This window comes from Geotrypetes seraphini, chromosome 4 (genome assembly GCF_902459505.1).
Source record: "Geotrypetes seraphini chromosome 4, aGeoSer1.1, whole genome shotgun sequence".
NCBI lineage: Eukaryota > Metazoa > Chordata > Amphibia > Gymnophiona > Dermophiidae > Geotrypetes > Geotrypetes seraphini.
Window position 1 is genome coordinate 261,150,371 of NC_047087.1, and position 20,866 is coordinate 261,171,236.

The 20,866-nt window shown below is 42.3% G+C and overlaps 1 protein-coding gene across 4 annotated transcripts in view; it reads right to left on the minus strand.

The window, feature by feature from the left end:
* The window catches only part of KIF11 (kinesin family member 11), a 160,656-nt gene that overhangs the window by 13,212 nt on the left and 126,578 nt on the right, over positions 1 to 20,866 (minus strand). For 3 of the 4 annotated variants that reach the window (XM_033940197.1, XM_033940195.1, XM_033940198.1), the window contains exons 16-21: positions 12,977 to 13,102; positions 12,574 to 12,732; positions 11,056 to 11,195; positions 8,948 to 9,227; positions 8,630 to 8,852; positions 7,837 to 7,973 (exon numbers count right to left, since the gene is read on the minus strand). In XM_033940197.1, coding sequence (XP_033796088.1) covers positions 7,837 to 7,973; positions 8,630 to 8,852; positions 8,948 to 9,227; positions 11,056 to 11,195; positions 12,574 to 12,732; positions 12,977 to 13,102 — 1,065 coding nt within the window. The remainder of the gene's footprint in view (positions 1 to 7,836; positions 7,974 to 8,629; positions 8,853 to 8,947; positions 9,228 to 11,055; positions 11,196 to 12,573; positions 12,733 to 12,976; positions 13,103 to 20,866) is intronic. The other variant, XM_033940199.1, reaches the window with a different exon arrangement.

Here is a 20,866-nt window from a genome sequence, read left to right on the forward strand (position 1 = left end):
AAAATTGGCAGACTTCCATTGTACACTTTGACGCTTTGTTTTAGGGTTATATTAGTATACCCATGTTTCATCACCAGTGATAACATGGCCCAAAACATCATCTTGCCTCACCAAAAGGTCTTGGCAAACTGATTCTCCTTTGCTTTTGTTCAATCAGTGAACTCTTTTGAGACCATTTTTGCACACACTTTTCTCATGTTAAGAGTTTCCCGTTTCTCTATCGATGTTTACTTTGTGTGCTATGCTTCTCACAGTCAGCCAACTATTTCGACACACAATTTGACAAATTTTTGCAAGGTTTCAGTTTTGCTCATTACTGGTGGCCCTGACCTTTCTTCATCAGTGGTGCTTTCTCTCCCCTCAAAAAAGGGTTTAATCCATTTGTACACTGCCGTTTTCTTCATGGCATTATCACCATAAACTTGGATTAACATGCCCCTGATTTCACTTCCACTCTTGCCAAGTTTAACAAGAAATTTAATGTTTGGTCATTGCTCTAATTCAATCTCCTACATTCTCGTGACGGCACACAAAAACACACAATAATGAATGCCACTTAGCAAGACACTGTCACATGTTGACATAAAAACACACCTGTAGACACTGATATACCAAGATTATTTATTATTTCTAAAATTTCTTGACCACCTATAACTAAGTGGTTAACAAAATAAAACAGTAACAATGGTTCAAAGAACAACCTTACCACGAAGACCCTGATACATCAATCTGATGCGACTGCGGGTATGACGCAGTCTGTGCCCGAGCACCTACAAGGACCTTCTTGCTCAGAATTGTCGAGCCCTGGAACGGAAATGGAAAAATCGAAATCCCCCTCAGACAAACAATCCTGGCGAGACAACATCAAGTGCTATAACACAATACTAAAAAAAGCAAGAAAGAATTTCTATGGAGATAAAATCACCAGATCAAAAAATCAAAATAGTACTCTGTTCCACATCTGGCGAAACTTAGCCTCAAAAAACGACTCCACCTCTCCCCTCTCCCCTCCTTCCGCAAATGACTTAGCCAAATTTTTCAATGAAAAGATTTCCACCATAAGGAGCTCTTTCCCCTCAGCAGTCTCTTACAATTCTCTTCCTCCCAATGACTCAAACCCTATCCCAGCGGATAGATCCTGGACGACATTTGAACCCATATCTGAACCCCAGATCTCTAAACTCTGCCTCAGACTGAAATCCTGCAAATGCATCTTAGATCCTTTCCCATCCCACCTTTATGAAAACATTCCTGCACAGGCCATCTCCTCCCTTACGAGACTCATTAACTCTGCTCTACTATCAGGCTTGTTCTCCACAAAAATGGGCCACATTGCCTTGTCACCTATTCTGAAAAAAGCCGATCTCGACCCCTCCCTACCATCAAACTACCGTCCCATAGCAAATATCCCTCTACTTACCAAACTTCTAGAAACCATAGTTGCTACCCAGCTCTCCTCCTATCTCGAGAGATTCTCCATTCTTCACCCCTACCAACATGGCTTCAGACCCTGCTTTAGCACTGAATCCCTCCTAGTTTCCCTAATTTCAAAGGTACAACAACTACACTCACGTAAAAAATTCGCTGTCCTACTACAATTCGATCTTTCCGCTGCTTTTGATGTCGTCCATCACGACATACTACTTTACCAACTTTCCGAGATTGGAATCGACTCCACCATCCTAATGTGGTTCTCAAACTTCTTACGCTCCCGTTCCTACACCGTCAACACAAATGGCACCATGTCCACTCCTTGGACTCCATCTTGCGGTGTCCCTCAAGGATCACCCCTTTCCCCTATTCTCTTTAACATCTACATGTCCTCCCTGAAACTCTTTCAACTATCCCCCCTGGAAACAATCTACACTTATGCAGATGACATCCTTGTCCTCCTTGAGACTGACCAGAACCTCACCAACCTCCACGAAAACATTACAGCTTGCATAATGAGACTCCGTGCCTGGTCCCTCTCGGTACAGATGAAACTAAACGAATCTAAAACAAAACTACTCTGGCTCGGCCCAAAATTTGAACACCTGCCCACACTTTTCACACTACCCACAGGCGATACACTACAGCTCGAGTTCTCATGCAAGGTCCTTGGTATCACTATCGATTCCTCTCTCTCCCTCAATGACCACCTCAACTCCTTGGCAAAATCATGCTTTTTCAGCCTTCACATGCTGAGGAAAACTAGATCCTACTTCAGCCAACAACACTTTGCCATCCTTGTCCAATCCATCAACCTCTCCAAACTAGATTACTGCAACACCATTTACTTAAATCTATCAAAAAAAAGTATTCTAAGGCTCCAGCTAATCCAGAATACTGCAGCCAAACTGATCTTCTCAAAACGCAAGTCTGACCATGCCTCCCCACTCCTTGCCAAACTTCATTGGCTCCCAATAATCTCCAGAATCCATTTCAAATGTTCCTGCCTGGCTTTCAAGATCATTCATGGAATCCTGCCTCCTCTTATCCCACTGTCTTTCAACTCCTCCAGTCCCGACTCCTCCTCCAGTCCCGACTCCTCCAGAACTGCCCAAAGGCTTAAACTAGCCTTCCCCTCTCCACGCGGCATCCACTATTCAGGCAAACTGGGAAAATCCCTTCTCTTCAAAATCACAGGTCTTTGGAACGACCTCACCACCCCGCTGCGGAACCTGAGCTCCCTTCAGTTATTCCGCAAACAACTGAAAACCTGGCTTTTCAGCAAATTGTAGCTCTATCCTTCCCCCTTTTCTCTCCCCCCTTCTACACATAAGTTCATGTAATCCTTTTTCTTCTTCTCCACCCACTATTTTAAGTTCTTATAAACCGTGTCGAGCTCCATTCTCATGGAGATGATGCGGTATATAAACTTGGTTTAGATTAGATTAGATTGCTCAGGGCCCGGTAGCCATGGAAAATCCGAGTTGCTTTGCTCTTACGGCTTGGCTCTTGAGCGTGTGGCCTTAGAATGTAAAGGCTATTCAGAGCTTGTGATTGATACTCTTCTCAAATCAAATTAGTCATCCACAGTGTCCACCTACACTTGGTGTTGCCAACATAAGTGCACGGAGTCAAGTTCACAAACTTAATTGTCAGACTTCATAGAGTTATAGTTAGTATGGATGAGCAGACTGGATAAGGCCATATGATCTTTATTTGCTCTCATCTATGCTACTTTGATTAAAATAAGTATCTGCCCTGTGATGGAACAAGTTTCACACTTCTGGTCTGTTAAAGAAGATCTCCATTTCCAACACTTCCTAGAAACAATAGGGATGAGGGAGAAGCGGACAAGGGCATAATTTGGTATGAATACTATTCAACACTTTAAATCTCTAGGATCTGCTGCATCCAGATGTTTCATGTGATTAGGCAAGCAGTGGCTTATTTAAAATTATAGCTTTCCCAGCAAGTACATTGTTTAGCACAGAAGTAGGAACTGTGGCTATATACTTTGGATCCAGTCAGTCAAAAATCCATCCTAGAGTTTGAATGGATTGCTTTGGGTGTTTTGGAGGCCCTGAGCTCTGCTGTAAGTTTGGAATAAGTAAACAAGAACATACTATTAGAGGAAAAAAGTTGCTTCTTGGAACCACTTAGGCACTTTAAAGCAGCAGATTGTTCAGCAGTGACAAATGGAGAGAAAGTCTAAAGCAGGGGTGTCCAACCTTTTGGCTTCCCTGGGCCGCATTGGCCGAAAAAAATGTTTCTGGGGTTGCACAAACGTGCAAATGCTGCAGCAAGACAGAGGAAAGAGCCAGCAAGACGGTAAACACCCGGGGGCAGCAGAAGAAAACACTGCATCGCCCTCGACCGGGGCCACACAAAATACTTCACTGGGCCGCAGGTTGGACACCCCTGGTCTAAAGCATGGAACGGGTCCTTGATGGTATCCACTTCTAACCCCCAAAAGAGTCTCCAATCCTGTTCTAGGCCTCAAGCCCACAGTCAAGAAGTTTAACTACTTGTTATGATAAAGAAAACATTTGACATGGACAGAGCATATCCAAAGAACCAAGTACTTTATGTACCTCATACTTGTTCAACATGATTTAAAAAGGATGATCTTGAAATCTGTGCTCCATCTAGAACAGTATATATATAGTTGACCATCAGGATTGGATTAACATTATATTGGGCCCTAGGCAAACATATTTGTGCCTTCCCCCACCATTATTTTACCTATCCAGAAGCAGAGAAAAGTGAAGAGCCTAACTGTGTGTAGGATAACAGTAATAGTTTGCGAGTGAGCATGGGGATTATGCAAGCACATGCTTTGAATGGAGACATGCTGGAGAGCAGCCAAGTTACCCAGTTAAAAAGGGAAACTCTGTCCTAGATTTCTTTATCCTTGTACTGGTACATTACAGGACCTGAAGTGCTGATTTCAATTGGTGGTATTCGGGACTGCAAATAGAAGACTTTATTGATCAGTACTGTTTTTGAACTTGCATCCCAATTCAGTGTTCTTTCTGGAGCTCTGTAACTTAGTAACTCTGCAGCAGTGGGCTGAGAATCGGGGAAGCTGGGAAATATTTAGTTTGGGTTTAAAAAAAAAAAAAAATACTTCTGATAGGATAGACAGATTGGCAGCAGTATTAGGACAGTGTTCAAGTAATTTAATAGCTAATTGTAAATTCCTTGGGCTGAAACTTTATTTAGTATGTGCACAGGTACCAATGAACCTCTCTATTCCAGCCCAAATTTTCAAAAAGAAGCTTTATTTATATGTGACTGTACTCTCCAGAGTAGGCCTGTTGCTCATATGCTCCTTCAGGCAGTGCCCCACCCCCAACTAGATTTGTCCATCATGTAAATTCTGGCTTTTGCTGCCAGTTCTTTTCCTCAACTGACAGCAAAACCTTTACATTTTTTCTCATTCTTCAGTCCTAATCCTTTTCAACTACTCCCACTCCCAGACCACTCACTAGTTCCACTTATTCTCTCCAAAAACCCTGGCCTGTACATAGGGTTGCCAGATTTTATTTTTTAAGAGGAAGACATCTGGCTCCACTTCCTAGCCTTTTCCAATCCAGACCTGCACCCGCACAAACCTCCCATCTCCTTCCGAGGTCTGGAGGCCCTCTGCACATGCACAGATGTCGACATGACATCACACGAATGCACATGTCATTGCGTCAATGTCCACGCATGCGCAGAGGGCCTCCAGATACGGCCCCGAGCTCAGGGACCTCTAAAACCTGGACAAACTGCTGGGTTTTGGAAATACCTCTAAAAAGAGGACATGTCCGGGTTTTCCTGAACATCGGTAACCCTACCTGTACAGATATCTGCTTCCTCACAGCCCTTGCAGTTCAGCCCCTCCTTCAGCAGACTAGAGCAGCCTTCCCATTGGTTGGAGCCTACCACAGCCTCTGCAGTGGAAGGGAGGAGACTGGAGAGCTGTTGTGGGCTAAACCCTGAAAAATATCCACATATTTAGCCAACCTTCTGGCTTTGAAACCGGTAATTTTCAACTTTTTATAATCTAGATCTAATCTTGACAGTTGGCAATCCTAGCCTCCTGAATCCTGAGCACATCCGATACGACTCCCCTAAACTTTTAGGCTCAAGGCATGTGCCTAGTTTGGCTATACCTTATTCCGGCTCTGAAGACCATGAGGATCCAGTGGTATGCTATGTAACAACTGGAAAGTTTTCTGAACAGAAAGTATTTCCTATTAAAAAGGTCCAGGTTTTAGTCTCACATTACAGTGAAAGCATCTTATAACTTCCTGGCCCTTTTTAAGGCAGATTCAATCAAGAATTGTGCCTCCTGTGGAACATCCATCAATCCCTTAAGGATATTTTGAGAAGCCAAAAGGTTCTGGCCTCGTTTTCTGCATTTAAATTAAATTGGATAGCTTTGCTATTCTTTGAGCAAAGGGAGGGGATTTTTCCTGGAAGGAGCTGGTTCCTCATCTGGTGGAAGATAGATTTGGAGAACCTTTTTTAAAACCATTCCCAAAGACCTATAAATAAAATCCCAAGATTTCTTTGATTTTGCTGACCCTTGGAGGCATTACCTCAGTAAGCATAATCAGATGATACTTTAACATCAGGACTAAGAGCTGCTAGTAAAGATGCTTCTCTAATTTTATATTGCAATGCCAGGAACATTCACATCTATACCATTAATATATCAAGGACTGGTTTGTCAGCACCACTACTGGAATCTAGATGCTAACACCTCAATATGTTTGCTGTGCCAACAGCACCCCAAGAATCCTTTGATAATTTCATAGACTGGAGGGATCTCAGAAAATAACAGGTCCTTCTGGATATATAAAGTGGGGATAAACAGATGTCAATAGAATGGGATCTTAGAAGACTCATGGCCAGGTCAAGTAACTCACTTCTGGGAGTTAACTTGTAGCAAGGGATGGGAGGGGGGAAGGATGTTGGGCAGTAGCTACCCTCTCTACTCCCAATTTTTGCATAGACTGAAGTGATGCAGGGGCTTGTAATACTTTCATATACTTGTGTGTTGATTCTGCTTAAGGTCAGGTTTTAATGATCTGAAAAACTATCATACACTAAATGGAAGGAGCAAGAAAACATTATGTTCCTGGGTCTCTTTGGATCCTGACTCAGGAGGGCTGACTTGGAGAATCACCTGTTGATGCAATTCCTTGGCACGCCACCACCACTGCTGCTCCCGGTACTGGGTCTATGAAGATCTGGTAAGTGCAATCCAACCCTAAGCAATACCCTTGAGTTAAACTAAGAATATGTTCTAAGCCAAAATCAGCAAGGAAATCAACCTGATGATCTAAGTGGACATTTTACAACTGTAGCATGATCATCTCTTGAAGCTGCTGGCTCTCAACAGAAAAAGAGGAGTCTTCCTTTGCCCAGCACAGCGAGAAACAAAACAAAAGAAAGGCAAAGTCAATGTCATGATACAACACAAGGGATTTTATTGAAAATTCCTATGGCAAGCCCCAACTAGTATCCTGGTTACGGCAGAACACTGCCTTCTTCAGGGGACATACCAAACTGATAAAAGGATATTACAGTGGTATCTCTATTTCAGGTAGTCTTGAAAAAAACCTTTAGGAACGTACTGAAAGTAGTACTGATAACCAAACTTCTAAAGAAACTCACAGTGAGAACTGAAAGTGTTGTATTGTGACATCGGCTTTGCCTTTGTTTGGTTTTTTTTTGCTTCTTGCTGCTGGCTCTCAACCATTTGTGAAAAACAAGCCAAAAATATCAAAATGGGGAGACTGATGAAGGCCACAAGACATGCCAGCAAAAAGCTGGGCTTAGCAATGCACAAAGAAAAAAAATCACCACCCAACAAAATCTCCCTTAAATACCAAGAGTTAACATCCATTAGAGGGGAAATAAAAGTGTAACCGAAGTGGCCTGAATGCAGTGTGTTATCATCCAGACCAAAAGAAATTCCCTGTAATTAAGGGGAGCTTGTGCATACTAGTAGTTACATGGGATTTTTCACTTATGCCTGGAAAAGCTTTTAGGCTTTCACAGCTTTCTAGGAACTGTCAGTTTGTGCTTTCAAGACATTTTATAACATGAGGCTTGTTTATTTTACTTATAATTGCCTAGGACTCAGGGGTGTCAAAGTCCCTCCTCGAGGGCCGCAATCCAGTCATGTTTTCAGTATTTCCTCAATGAATATGCATGAGATCTATTTGAATGCACTGCTTTCATTGTATGCTAATAGATCTCATGCATATTCATTGGGAAAATCCTGAAAACCCAACTGGATTGTGGCCCTTGAGGAGGGACTTTGACACCCCTGGCCTAGGGCAATCTGATTGTGTATGGCTAGCTCACACATCTCCAAACATTTAGGATACTGTAAGAATATTGGTTTACCTGATCAGACTCTTCTATTGCCAGAGTTAATATCTGTAGGTCTAGCTGCTTTTTGAATTCCTCAAGTAGTTGATCACGTGGCCTTGTTTTTACAAGCATAGCTGGATATGAATACTGCTTCCTTTGTGGAGTCATACCTTTAAACATGATTTAAAAAAAAAATTAAAAAGGTACAAAATAAAAAGGATAAGTTTAAGAATACAGGAAACAAATGTTCATCCAAACTGTTTGCAAAACTAGCTAATAGCAATATTCAAATTTTTATTGAATACTACTCAAGTGGGGTTTTTTTTTCAATTTTTATTCAACTCATTTACATATTACATGCCTCAGGAAACAGGATACAGCTATTTAAAAGTTTCAGTAAAAGTATAAATGTTTTAAAGAAACTACTCAATTCCCCAAAGTAGCACTCCTTGGCATCAATATCACCCACCCAAAGTCTTCAGCTCATAAGGTCTGTTTGATACGAGAGTTACCAGAACCTTTGAAATCAGTTATAAAACTTACTGAATTGTATCTCTCTAAGGAGAATGTGGTGTAGTGGTTAGAGCTACAGCCTCAGCACCCTGAGGTTGTGGGTTCAAACCCTGTCTGCTCCTAATCCTCCATTGCCCCAGGTACATTAGATAGATTGTGAGCCCACTGGGACAAGGGAAAACGTTTGAAGTACCAGTATGTAAACCACTTGAGTGTGGTTGTAACACTACAAAAAGGCAGTATACAAGTCCCAATCCCTTTCACAGTTGGCACTACTCTGTTAAAATTTAAAAGTGCTCCCTCATTAACATACCAGTTGAAATATCTGTCATAAGTTCATCTTGCAGAAACAGAAGCACTTTATTCCTTCCCAGCTGTGTTTGTGCGTCAAGGTCTTGTCTCTGCTCTGCCACCACACCCTTGTCTTTCATCATCTGGTCCTTAAGTGTTGTCATGGCAGTGCAGCCAGCATCTTGCTGCTTGAGTATGTGATCTGTGAGCTCCGCAACTGATGAGCTACATTTTTTATCAATGTCCTGATCATACAGAAGAAAGCCACATCAATTCTAGCTGTCCTTTTGACAAAGGATCAGTATCAGCGATACAATAATAAAACGATCCTTTTCTGTACCTGTTGCAAACATTGCAGCTGCAACTTTCTAGCATCTAAATATGATTTCTGCTGCTCGGTAAGGGAGATCACTTTGGTGTCTGCAACTTCCCACCACTGTTCCACCGCCTGATATTCTCTCGTTATACTGCTGCTGAGCTCCCCACACTGCTTATTGGATTCCTCCAATGTGTGCGAGTTCAGACTTGTTAGCTGCCTCATCTCTTGCTGCAAGTTATCAGATAGAGTGACAAACTTCTCTTGCTGGGAAGCAGTACTGCTAATTGCATCTGTAGATAGACTATATGAAAACACATTAGCAAAATCAGAGATCATGCCAAATTCAAACGGTTGCAAAAAAACAAAAACACAAAACGAAACAAGCCTAGCAAGGTAAAAAAGATTGCCCCCATGCAAAACCAAAGCAGCAGCAAAGGAGTAGAGTACTGACAACAATGTCTTCCAGCCCATGCAAACTCAAAAAGTTAACACGTATAGAATGTGTGTGTTCAGAACAATCGCTCCATAAATTGCACTACCCCCCCCCCAAAAAAAAAAAAAAAGTGGGTGGAAATGTCTATGCATCTTATTGGTAGGAACGAGCTTTCTGCGCTCCTGCCTGGTACCGCGCCACTCCCTGAATGGCTGCCATCAGTTCTCATGAGTCCCGCAAGAACTGACAGCAGCCATTCAGGGAGCGGTGCGGGGCCAGGCAGGAGCGTGGAAAGCTCGCTCCTGCCGATACACTGCTGGAGCACCAGGATTTAAAAAGGTACCGGGGGGGGGGGTAAAAAACAATGATGTGTACTCTTAGGACAGGGGGTGGGGGAACATGGAAATACCAATAATGATGTGCATTCTTAAGCATCCATAATAACTCACAGGTGTCATGATTTACTTTTAAATATGAGTATCAAGTTAGGTGTGTACCGCCTCCAGATATTTATTCAGTCTTTAATAGCTTCCTCTTGTTCTTAATCAGCTTCTACATAAAGCTGGATAACATCCACATAGGCATGATAATTGATATCAAATTTCTGAAAAAATGCTCAACGGAGGAAGATAAATATTATGAAAATAACTGGAGATAGCAATGAACCCTGGAGCTGGAAAGAGTTACTCATTTTGATGCTAGCAGTGACATTCTGATGACAGGAAATTCCTATACCAAAAGGCACAATAAGGTGGCACATCTTTCTCCCTCCTCCTGTCCCGGCCTACCACTAGTCCACCAGAGGGGGGGCAGGGTACACCATTTGGATCAGGATATTTTTTTTCTTGGGTTTTTCCTCCTCTACATCTAGGTGCGTCTTATAGTCAGGTGCATCTTATAGTGCAAAAAATACGGTATATTTCATGATTATGTTAAAACAAAACAAGACAAAATAGAACAAGACAAAAAAACAAACAAACTGATTGTCACAGTTGTTCAGGTCTCACATCATCTGCGTAGAAAGAACCAACGTTTCTGCCATCATGCTGTGGCTTTCTTCACAAAGAAATAAATTTGAAATTTTACTTTTTGTGGACTTATTTAGGGGGTATGTCTTCTAAAGCCTTTTCCTTTTTTTATTTTCAACTTCGTCCATACAAGACAGCACGAAAGTATACTTTTGATAAAGAGAATTACAGTAGTCCAGTTGAGAAACAACTAATGAGTGAATAAGGATGTTGTGAGATTTTTGTTCCAAGAAACCTAAAATAAGAGTGAATCATTCTTAATTTGTAGAAACATTTTTGGGATCACACTGAACTTATTTGCTCCTCCAGACTTTCTTTCTATACTAAAAATGAGATATGCCCTCCACTGGGGAGCATTACTTAGACTGTGTGGGAAGCAGTGTGGCTAATGTTGCCACTATAGTGGGTAGTATGGCCAGGATCATCTTATGAAAAAGGAGCATGGGGTTGTATTAGTTCTGGGAAGGGAAAGGATGCTAGATAGCAACCTGGAATACGATAAATGATCCATAGAGTGCATGCAAGAAATACATTCTTGTTTAGTTGTGGGGGGGGGGGGAGAGGGAGAATCAACCACACAAATCCAGAGATTTACAGTTTTGGGCTAAGAAAAAAAATAAAAGGACTTTTGCAGCTGTAATTTGCCATAAATAGATAAAATTTCTTACATTAGAACTTCTTCCTGTAATGTTCTAAATGATTCTTGCAGCTTTTCTCCCTTCATCAGGATGCTATTGAAGTTTTCGTCAGTCTTTGAAGTCAACTTGTTCAATTGATTTTGTAGAGAAGCAATGACTTTTGCCATGTCCTAACAAGGGTTAAAAACAAGGGTTAAACACACCCTGTACCTAAATGGACACCATAAAATCAAACATGAAATATTGGCTGAAAAAGTTTGGGTTACCATAGCATTGGTAATAAAACCCAGTTCAAATCACAGAAGCTCTGAATTTGTAACTTTTCTGTTCAATGTTTCAAAATCAGGAAAATCCAAGATTGCCACCGCTGGTGAATTTTAGTGCTAATAAAACAGCTTAAAATCAACTCAGGGCTGACCAAAACCCTCAAGAACTAGGATTTTAGGGGAGGGGGACGAAAGCCCTAGCTGTAGAAATAGTTAACAGCTTTTGAACACCCCCTCCCATTTTTTACACAGGCTGTCAGACTTACTCACATACCATGTGCTGGGGAAATTATGCTGCTGCTAGCTTCAGCTCCTCCTCAAATGTAGCTGTTCTAGGAGAGGCTCTCTGCTTCCAATCACTCACCTACTTTGCTGGGCTCGTCAGACTACCGGTTGACTTCCATGGACCGACCCTCAACACACCCAGACCTTTCACAAAAAAAAGGGGGGGGGGAGGGAGGACAAAACGCAGCTGGCACCATGAAAACTCCGAAGGAATGCTATTAGCGCCTAAACAGTCTGTGCTCCAGCCCCTGACCAAGTCAAAGGGGTGAGCAAACACTAGAACAGACCCTGAGCTCCACTAATCTTCAGCAGGCTGGCTGAAACAGGTCCCTGAAGGACACACCTGCCAGCTGCAGATTTAAAATCTGCTCCTCTCCACATAGGCAGAGTAGACCCTTAACAAAAGGGATGGCCGATTTCATGAAAAAGACCATGACTAGAGCAAACCACCACAAAACTATCGCAAAATTAAAAAAAAGAAATAAACCAAACAGATCAGAGAACACCTTTCATGCTTGCCTGCAGAAAGAGAAACTGAAGGGGCAGCAAACTCCCGGGAGAAGGTTGTTTCAAAAGCTGTGATTAACATCTTTCCGCAGTATGCTCCCAAGAATGGACAGAGTACCCTAAGGTTCAGCATACCATTCCTACTGCACTGGAAGTATGTTATGTTATGTTGCTAGGACTCATGTTCGAGTCCTAGCAACTTCATAAATTATGGATCTAATAAGGAATCTGTTTTTGTCCTAGTCCGTTAAGGTCCTCCAGTGTCATCCTCATGGTAAGGGCAGCAATGTTTATTTAAAATGTTCATGTACTTCCCTGGTTATCATAAACTTTCAGAATTACATAAAACTAAAAAAAACCCTAATTTTCCAAATTAATCTTCATGTCTTCATACTTGTTTCTTTAGTAATCCTTGTAAAAAAAAATTAAAAAAAAAAAAGGTAGGCTTTCAGGTTTGAATAATGGGCTGCCCATCAGAATATCTGTGTACCTCGGAATGAATTCTCCCGGCTTCTTTCAGTTCTTCCCTTATACTTTCATACTCCGATTGAATTCCAGACAGTTGAGAGGCAGAAGTTTTCCATAGCCGATTCAGATGTACAGAATGATTTGTGAAAAATGCACTTGTTTCCTTCTTATGATCTTCTATCTTTAGAGAAAACAGGTACACAGTAGTTTGTTAGTAATAAAACACACATTTTTATTACATACCCCCCTTTAACTAATGCGTAGTGCGGGTTTTAGCGCCAGCAGTGGCGGTAACTGCTCCGATGCTCATAGAATTCCTATGAGCGGAGCTCTTACCGCCGCTGCTGCCGCTAAACTCGTGCTAGGCGTTGGTAAAAGAGGGGGATAGAGAAGAAAATAAATAAATAAATTTGCTGTCATCTCACCTTATCTGCCAAGGCAAAAAAGCTCTCCATATTCTGCTTCAGGTGCACATTCAAGTCTAGAATACTTGCCACAATAGGCAAGAACCTGTTTCTGAATGCTCTCTCCAGCCCAGATCTATGCTGCTCCTAAGCAGGACAAAGTCAAAAATGCTCACTATTAAACTTGACTCCAGCCTATAAAGTGCCTGTTATAAACAAAGGGCTAGATTCACTAACCTGACTTCCGGGTCCGATTCCAGCAGGCCCGACCAATTCACAACAACCAAATATTGCAATGAGGGTGATCAGAGGAACATCCCCCTCTGCCTGCATGGATCGCTAGTGTGCAATCCTGATGCATGCGCAGACCATCTGCTTTCCCTGCAGATGCGCATGCGTTTTGTGTCCGTGTTTTTTTTTTTTTGCTGGGGTTTTTGGGTTTTTGTTTTTTTTAAACGGGCCCAGACTTGCTTTCCCTTTTGCCGACACTGTCAGCTAGTCATGCCCTGCTCTCTGCGCCTTCCCTGCAGTGCGAGCCCACGGGTTTAAAGCGGGGCTACACTGCGGCATGTAGCCCCACTTTAAACCCGCAGGCTCGCACTGCAGGGAAGGCAGCAGAGATCCAGGGCTCGGAGCAGAGGACATGGGTGAGAAAGCAGGGCTAGAAGATTGGGACTGGACAGGCTTCCATTTGCTTGCAGAAAATAAAAAAAAACCCAAGACTGACTGGAAGATTGGGGCAGAGTGTAGGTGGCAATAGAGCAGGAGAGTCGGCAGAGATGTGTGCGACTGGTCCACAGCAGTTGCTTCTTCTCTTGATTGGCCAGCCCAATTGGTGTCCCAAATTTATTTTGTGAATCGAGTCCCTGCCTACTTTGCATGCCGTTCCCCTCATTTGCATGTGTGGATCGGAAGCAGATCGTAGGAGAGATTAGTGAATCGGGCCGGAGGGAAATCGGGGCTCGCAAACCGATCGGTACACGATCGGTTTACTTTGTGAATCTAGCCCAAAGGCAGCTGCTGAAAAAAACATATGAAACCTCCTGTAAAACCAAACTTTTGCTACACAATAGAGTAAGCAACTGCATCGCCAATGTGTATCCGATACTGGTCTTTATACATTCAAATTACAACTGGTTATTTAAGACCAAGAATGGAGATTAAAAACTTCTGAAAAAAAAGTTAAGATTTCACAAACTGGAAGATATTTTTAAAAAAATGCAATTAAGAAAGTGTGTTTATGCCTGTTGATTTCTTTGTTTGTCCTAGGACTGTTTCCCAGCAAAAACTTTTCTCCCTTTAAATATTGCTTATACCATAGTTTCTCAGCATCAAGCCTAACAAATATCAACTAAGTACCCCCGGCCAAGCTCTGCCCCAGACCCCACCCCCATAATAACAGTACTAATTATAATGCAATTTCTTCCATTCATTTTTCATATACACACAATATAATCTTAATACATAATGGTAATCACAAAATTAAAAAAAACAAAACAAAGCACACTGAATGCAGAGAAAATAATTGCACTCGCTTCCTTCAGGGCCGTCCAACCGGGCCGCTCCTTCCTGTCTTCAGTGGCACTTGTTGCAGGGATATGGGCAGTGGCTTTTACATCCTGCACGTGGCTGACCCACAAGCCTTCCCTCCGACGTCAGCTCTGACAGAGAGAAGGCTTCCGGGTCATTCAAATGCAGCATGCAAGAGCCAGTGCCTACATCCCTGCAACAAGTGACACTGAAGGCAGGAAGGAGCAGCCCACCTGGAAGAAGGTAACTGGGATCCCCCACTGACCCAGAAGGCTTCCCTCTGATGTCAGCTCCCACACTGGAGGTAAGCTTTTCAGGTTGGCTTCGGAGGAGGGGTACGGGCAGAAAGGAGGGCATAGGATCCTTGGCAGCAGTGCCCATTAAGGAGGTAGGGGGGCAGAAGACCCGCGTAGTGCTGCATACCCCCAACAAGCGGCTTGCATACCCCTAAGGGTATCGCTAATTGAGAAACTCTGGCTTATACAATTTTATCTTAAATTTCTGAGGTGTTTTACTCTTGGCAGCTAGGAAGCTCCCTTTTGAGCTATCCAGAATCCAGAGCTGACAAAATTAAACTGATTTCTAACTTAAAAGGCTTTTTCTACATTTCCTTTGTAAATAACATGCTGCTGTTGAAGTGTCGAAAAGTTGTCAATGCTGTTGGTCAGGAAGTCAACATACTAGGTTACAAATGATTCTGCAATATTAGCTCCAGACAGACTTTGGAAGATGTTACCAAAAATTTTAGCCTTGTAACTAAATGACATCTGGGGGGGAGGGGGAGTGTGGTGCAGTGGTTAAAGAAACAGCCTCAGCACCCTAAGGTAGTGGGTTCAAACCCATGTTGCTCCTTGTGACCCTGGGCAAGTCATTTAATCTCCCCTTTGCCAGGGCAGAGGGGGAAAAATGCTTGAGTACCTGAATAAATTCATGTAAACCATTCTGAACTCCCCTGGGAGAACAGTATAGAAAATTGAATAAATAAACAAACAGTGATCCCAGCAATTTGAGTATTTTGATCTATAGGTGTATTTCTAGAACACATATAACTCCTGGGTTTGTAGGTTTGCAGTCCCTCTAGAAACCACCAAGGGATAGCTTAGGATAGGATTCTTGCCCACAACCAATGAGGAATCTAGTTTGCTGGCAGAATATGAAATGTATACAGCTACAGGTAAGACCCTCCAAGTATTCATGAATTAAAACACAAATGCATGTTAGGGACAGCACACTAAGCTCTTATGTGACTCATGCCCAATCCAAGTCGACAATAAAATCAAACTTCCTGGAATCATCTTCGATAAGGATCTTAGTTTCCATCAACAAATCAGTGCGGTCACTCAAATGTTTTTACAAATTATGACTCATTCACTCTTAGATTTCCTCCTCTCCCCCCCCCCCCCCCATCAACATCCCGATTCACTCTTTAGTTATTTCTCACATTGATTATTGCAACGCCCTGCATCAAGGCATTACACAAAAGGAGATACCCCGGCTTCAACTCTTACACAATACTGCAGTTAAACTACACTTCTCCCTCTGTATTCGCTGTGATATGGGATATACAGAACCACAAATACAGAAAAATCGCAAATAACTTTTTCATATGTTATTCGCTGTTTTCTATTAAAAACCATCGCGAATATAGTGAAACCATGAATAACATGATGGGAGACCTGGCCTGTTCCTGAAGGAGAGGCAAAACACGGTGAAGAAAGTGCTGGTAATCAGTGATTTTTTTCTGTAAAAGCTTGGAACCAGCGATTTTTCTATGCAAGCTGATGTAATTTGGGGGGAGGAGCCAGCAAGCTAAAAACCGTGAATAATCGAAACCGCGAATGCTAAAACCGTGAATATGGAGAAGCGTAATCTACAAAGCAAAGAAATTTGACCATGTCATCCCCTCCTTCGTAAAGCACCGTCTCTCCTTTTTTTGATGGTTTATAATTTTTATTCGTTTTTACAACTTACGTCAAGTGTAACAAGAAATAACATTTGAATTGGAAAATATCACTTGATTTGCTATATCATCATCTGAAAATCATAAAATTTAACCACTCTTCCCATCCCTATCACATCAAAAATATTAATTATTATATTATACAATATACATTTTAATAAAATATCAAAAAATACCATCCCACCCACACATCCCCATCCCCTCATTTCAATTAAGGAAAAATGTTTATTACTCATTACAAAAGTCTATTAATGGTCCCCAAATCTCTCAAAATTTACCAAAATATCCTGTGTGGCTAATGTTCTTTCCATTTTATATAGATGACATACAGAATAGAGAATGACACGGTGAAAAAATTGGTCCCCGTCACCGCCCCGTCCCCGTCTCACCATCCCCGTCACCGCCCCGTCCCCGTCTCACCAACCCCGTCACCGCCCCGTCCCCGTCTCACCATCCTCTTCACCGCCCCGTCACCGCCACTGCCACCCCATTCACCGCCCCGTCACCGCCACTGCAATCCCATTCACTTTTCTTTATTTACGTATAAAGGAAACATTCTTTAAAACTTTAAAACTTAGTTAAATATTAGTTAATAACTATACAAAAACAAAACACGCAGAGAAAAAATTAATTAATAAAAATTCTCAAAACTGACACATTTTGATCACTAAATTTAAAATAGTTATTTTTCATACAGTTTTTCAATCACTAATCTTCCACCACCCCTGGGGCTAGCAATGCAAAAACAAACACGACATGTACTTTAAATGCTGCCGTGATTAGCATAGTGACCGCGGCTACGGCTGCAAGTCTCCCCTCCCCCCAGCGATCACGGCAGGAGGGCACCCAACCCCTCCTGTAGACCCCCCCAACGGCCCTCCCGACAATCGCAGCAGAAGGGTACCCAACCCCTCCTGCCGGTCCTCCCAATGGCCTCCCCTAAGATCGCCGGCAGGAGGGTACCCAACCCCTCCTGCTGGACCCCCCCCCCAACGAACCCTCCCACCCCGGAACCCCCTTAGTCTTACTTTTCAAGTTGGACCGGACAGCTCCTCGCTCGTCTGGCCAGCAGGCCTGCCTCCGTCCAAATGAGGCGGGCCCGCCCCTACCCTGCCCAACCCACAGGATCCTAGGGCCTGATTGGTCTAGGCACCTAAAGCCACTCCCGCTATAGGAGGGGCCTTAGGTGCTTGGGCCAATCAGGCCCTAGGATCCTGTGGGTTAGGCAGGGGAGGGGCGGGCCCGCCTCATTTGGACGGAGGCAGGCCTGCTGGCCAGACGAGCGAGGAGCTGTCCGGTCCAACTTGAAAAGTAAGACTAAGGGGGTTCCGGGGTGGGAGGGTTCGTTGGGGGGGGGTCCAGCAGGAGGGGTTGGGTACCCTCCTGCCGGCGATCTTAGGGGAGGCCATTGGGAGGCAGGGGAGGGGAGGGGAGGGGCGGGCCCGCCTCATTTGGACGGAGGCAGGCCTGCTGGCCAGACGAGCGAGGAGCTGTCCGGTCCAACTTGAAAAGTAAGACTAAGGGGGTTCCGGGGTGGGAGGGTTCGTTGGGGGGGGGTCCAGCAGGAGGGGTTGGGTACCCTCCTGCCGGCGATCTTAGGGGAGGCCATTGGGAGGACCGGCAGGAGGGGTTGGGTACCCTTCTGCTGCGATTGGCAGGAAGGGTTGAAATGACAAATGAGGAGCACGGTGAAATAGCGGTTCCTAGAAGGGGGTACATTGGCCCGCGGGGACAAACCTGTTCACCGTTTCCGCGGTCGGTGAATGGCCTTGTCCCCGTCACCGCAGCGACTGCTAGTTTTCTTCCCCGTTTTCGGCGGTGACCCGCGGCTTAAATGCGGTGGCCGCGGGTAAACCGTCACCGTGTCATTCTCTAATACAGAACTCCACCAGAAACCATAATTTAATCTGCTGTGATTTTTCCAATTGAATATAATCTGTTGAATGGCTACTTCAGTCATAATAAGTAAAAGCTTATTGTTTTTTTTTAAGAAATCTGACTTTTCGCTCTCATTGACATGCCAAATAAAATAGTATTATATGTCAAGGCTACCGGATTTTCTAACAACCTATTTATTTGGCCCCAAATTGATTTCCAAAACGCCAAAATAAATGAACAATAGATGATCTAAAGTCCCAGCCTCAAGATGACAGTGCCAACATCTATTAGACTTAGAGCTATCTAATTTTTGTAAACGAACAGGGGTCCAGAAAGCTCTATGTAAAAGAAAAAACCAAGTTTGTCTCATAGATGCAGACACTGTACATCTCATCCTCCAAGACCAAATTCGTGTCCATTGAGACGCAGTAATTTGATGCTTGATCTCAATGCTCCAAATGTCCCCAAGACCAGTTTTTGTTTTTTTTATTCACAAATCCAGATATTAATTTATACCACTGTGCAGCCTGGTGTCCCAGGAAATCTACCTGAAAGCATAAGAATTCCAAGCTATATTGATTATTGAGATTTCTCCATTCAGGGAACCCTGCCTGAATGGCCCGCTTCAATTGCAACCATCTAAAAACTTTGTGATTTACTAAGACCAAATTTATGTTGCAACTGTGAAAACTCAAGCAGCTTACCATTAGATAATACATCTTCCAATGTACGTATACCTGCCATCATCCAATGCTTCCAGATGATTTTAAAACCGCCAATTTGAATCTTGGAGTTTAGCCAAATACTATAGTTTGATTTGTTGGTTTATGTATTGGAATAGGTGTTAGATTATTTACATATCTTAAGGTTTTCCATGTATCAACTAACATTCTGTTTTCTTTATATATCCTAGGCATCTTGATACTAAGAAAATGGCAAAGTCGCAGAGGAAATATGAGTCGCCATTCCAACCATATCCAATCCGGGATATTTTCAGTGGGCTCTGGGAGGACCCAAAATATACCTTGGCGCATAATATAGGCTTAATGATACCTATAAAAATTGGGAAAATTTACCCCTCCCTCTGTAATTGGCTTTTGTAAAGACACTAAAACAATTCTAGCAATTTTACCCAACCAAATAAATTTTGTTAGAATACTATTTAACTTTTTGTAAAAAGATCCCTGGAAAAAAACTGGTATCATACCCATTTGGTAACAAACCACAGGCAAGATCATCATTTTAACAGTTTGTACTCTCCCCCACCAGGATAAATGTAGAGCATTCCATTGCTCACACATTACTTTACCTTCTGTAATAAAGATTTTTCATTTACTTTCATAGTGTCTTCCAGCGTATTTTTTAATCCAAATTCCTAAATATTTTAGTCTATCTTCCTTCCATACAAAAGGAAATGAATTAAACAAACCTTTTGTACAATGTACATTTATTTAGTGGTACATTTATTTAGTGGAAGAACTTCTGATTTACTCCAATTTATCTTATATCCTGAAAATTTTCCAAATTTCTCAATCAAATCAAGTAAGCATGGAATGGTTGTTTCTGGATTTCTCAAATGAAGCAGAATATCATCTGCATATGCAGACTTTATATTCTCGATCTGAATAAGGAATACCCTGTATCTCCCTCACCTGCTGAATAGCTAATAACAAGGATTCCGAAACAATATCAAAAAGTAAAGGAGATAGCGGACAGCCTTGTCTAACCCCCTCTGCAAATTAAAGCGTTCTGAAAAATTATTATTAATGTAAAAACCTAGCAACAGGGGAGCTATACAACGTTTGAATCATTTGTTTAAATCCTGAATCTATACCAAACCATTCCATTGCTTGATACATTAAGGTCCATTCTACTCGATCAAAGGCCTTCTCTGCATCCAAGGACACAGAAAAGGCCGGATCTTTCATGGCTTTTGTTAAATACAACATATGTTCAGGAATATTAGGTCCCTCTAATAATTTCAAAAATTCTAAAGCATCTTTTTCTTTGTCTAAATAAGGCTCAGAAGAATAAAGAGCTTTATAAAATTTTAAAAATTGTTTTAAAATAGGTTCAACTTGAGCATAAGTATCACCTTTCTCATCCTTAATGGCAATTATTTTTGTCTTCTTTTTTTGCTTTAAGATAATTTGCCAATAATCTTCCCACCTTATTTGAGTTTCCATACTACAAAGCTTGTTGAGAAAATAAAATAATTCCTTACAAATTTAGAAGAAATCTTATTATATTTACTTTTAGCTTTTAAAAGGTCCTGTAACGTGGAATATTCCCACTTATCAATCAATTTTGACTCCAAAAGTTTAATTTCTTGTTCCAGATTGAAAAATTGTCTTTTGACCTGTTTCTTAAGATAAGCCGAAAAAGAGATAAGAAGCACCGTCTCTCCTACAAAACACTTCTATTAACATTCAAAACCAAACATTCCAACTCGCCAGCATTCATTGATAAACTTCTAATCCCTTATGCTCCTTCCCGGATTCTTCGTTCCAACAATCAAAATTTGCTTACCATGCCTTCTTTCC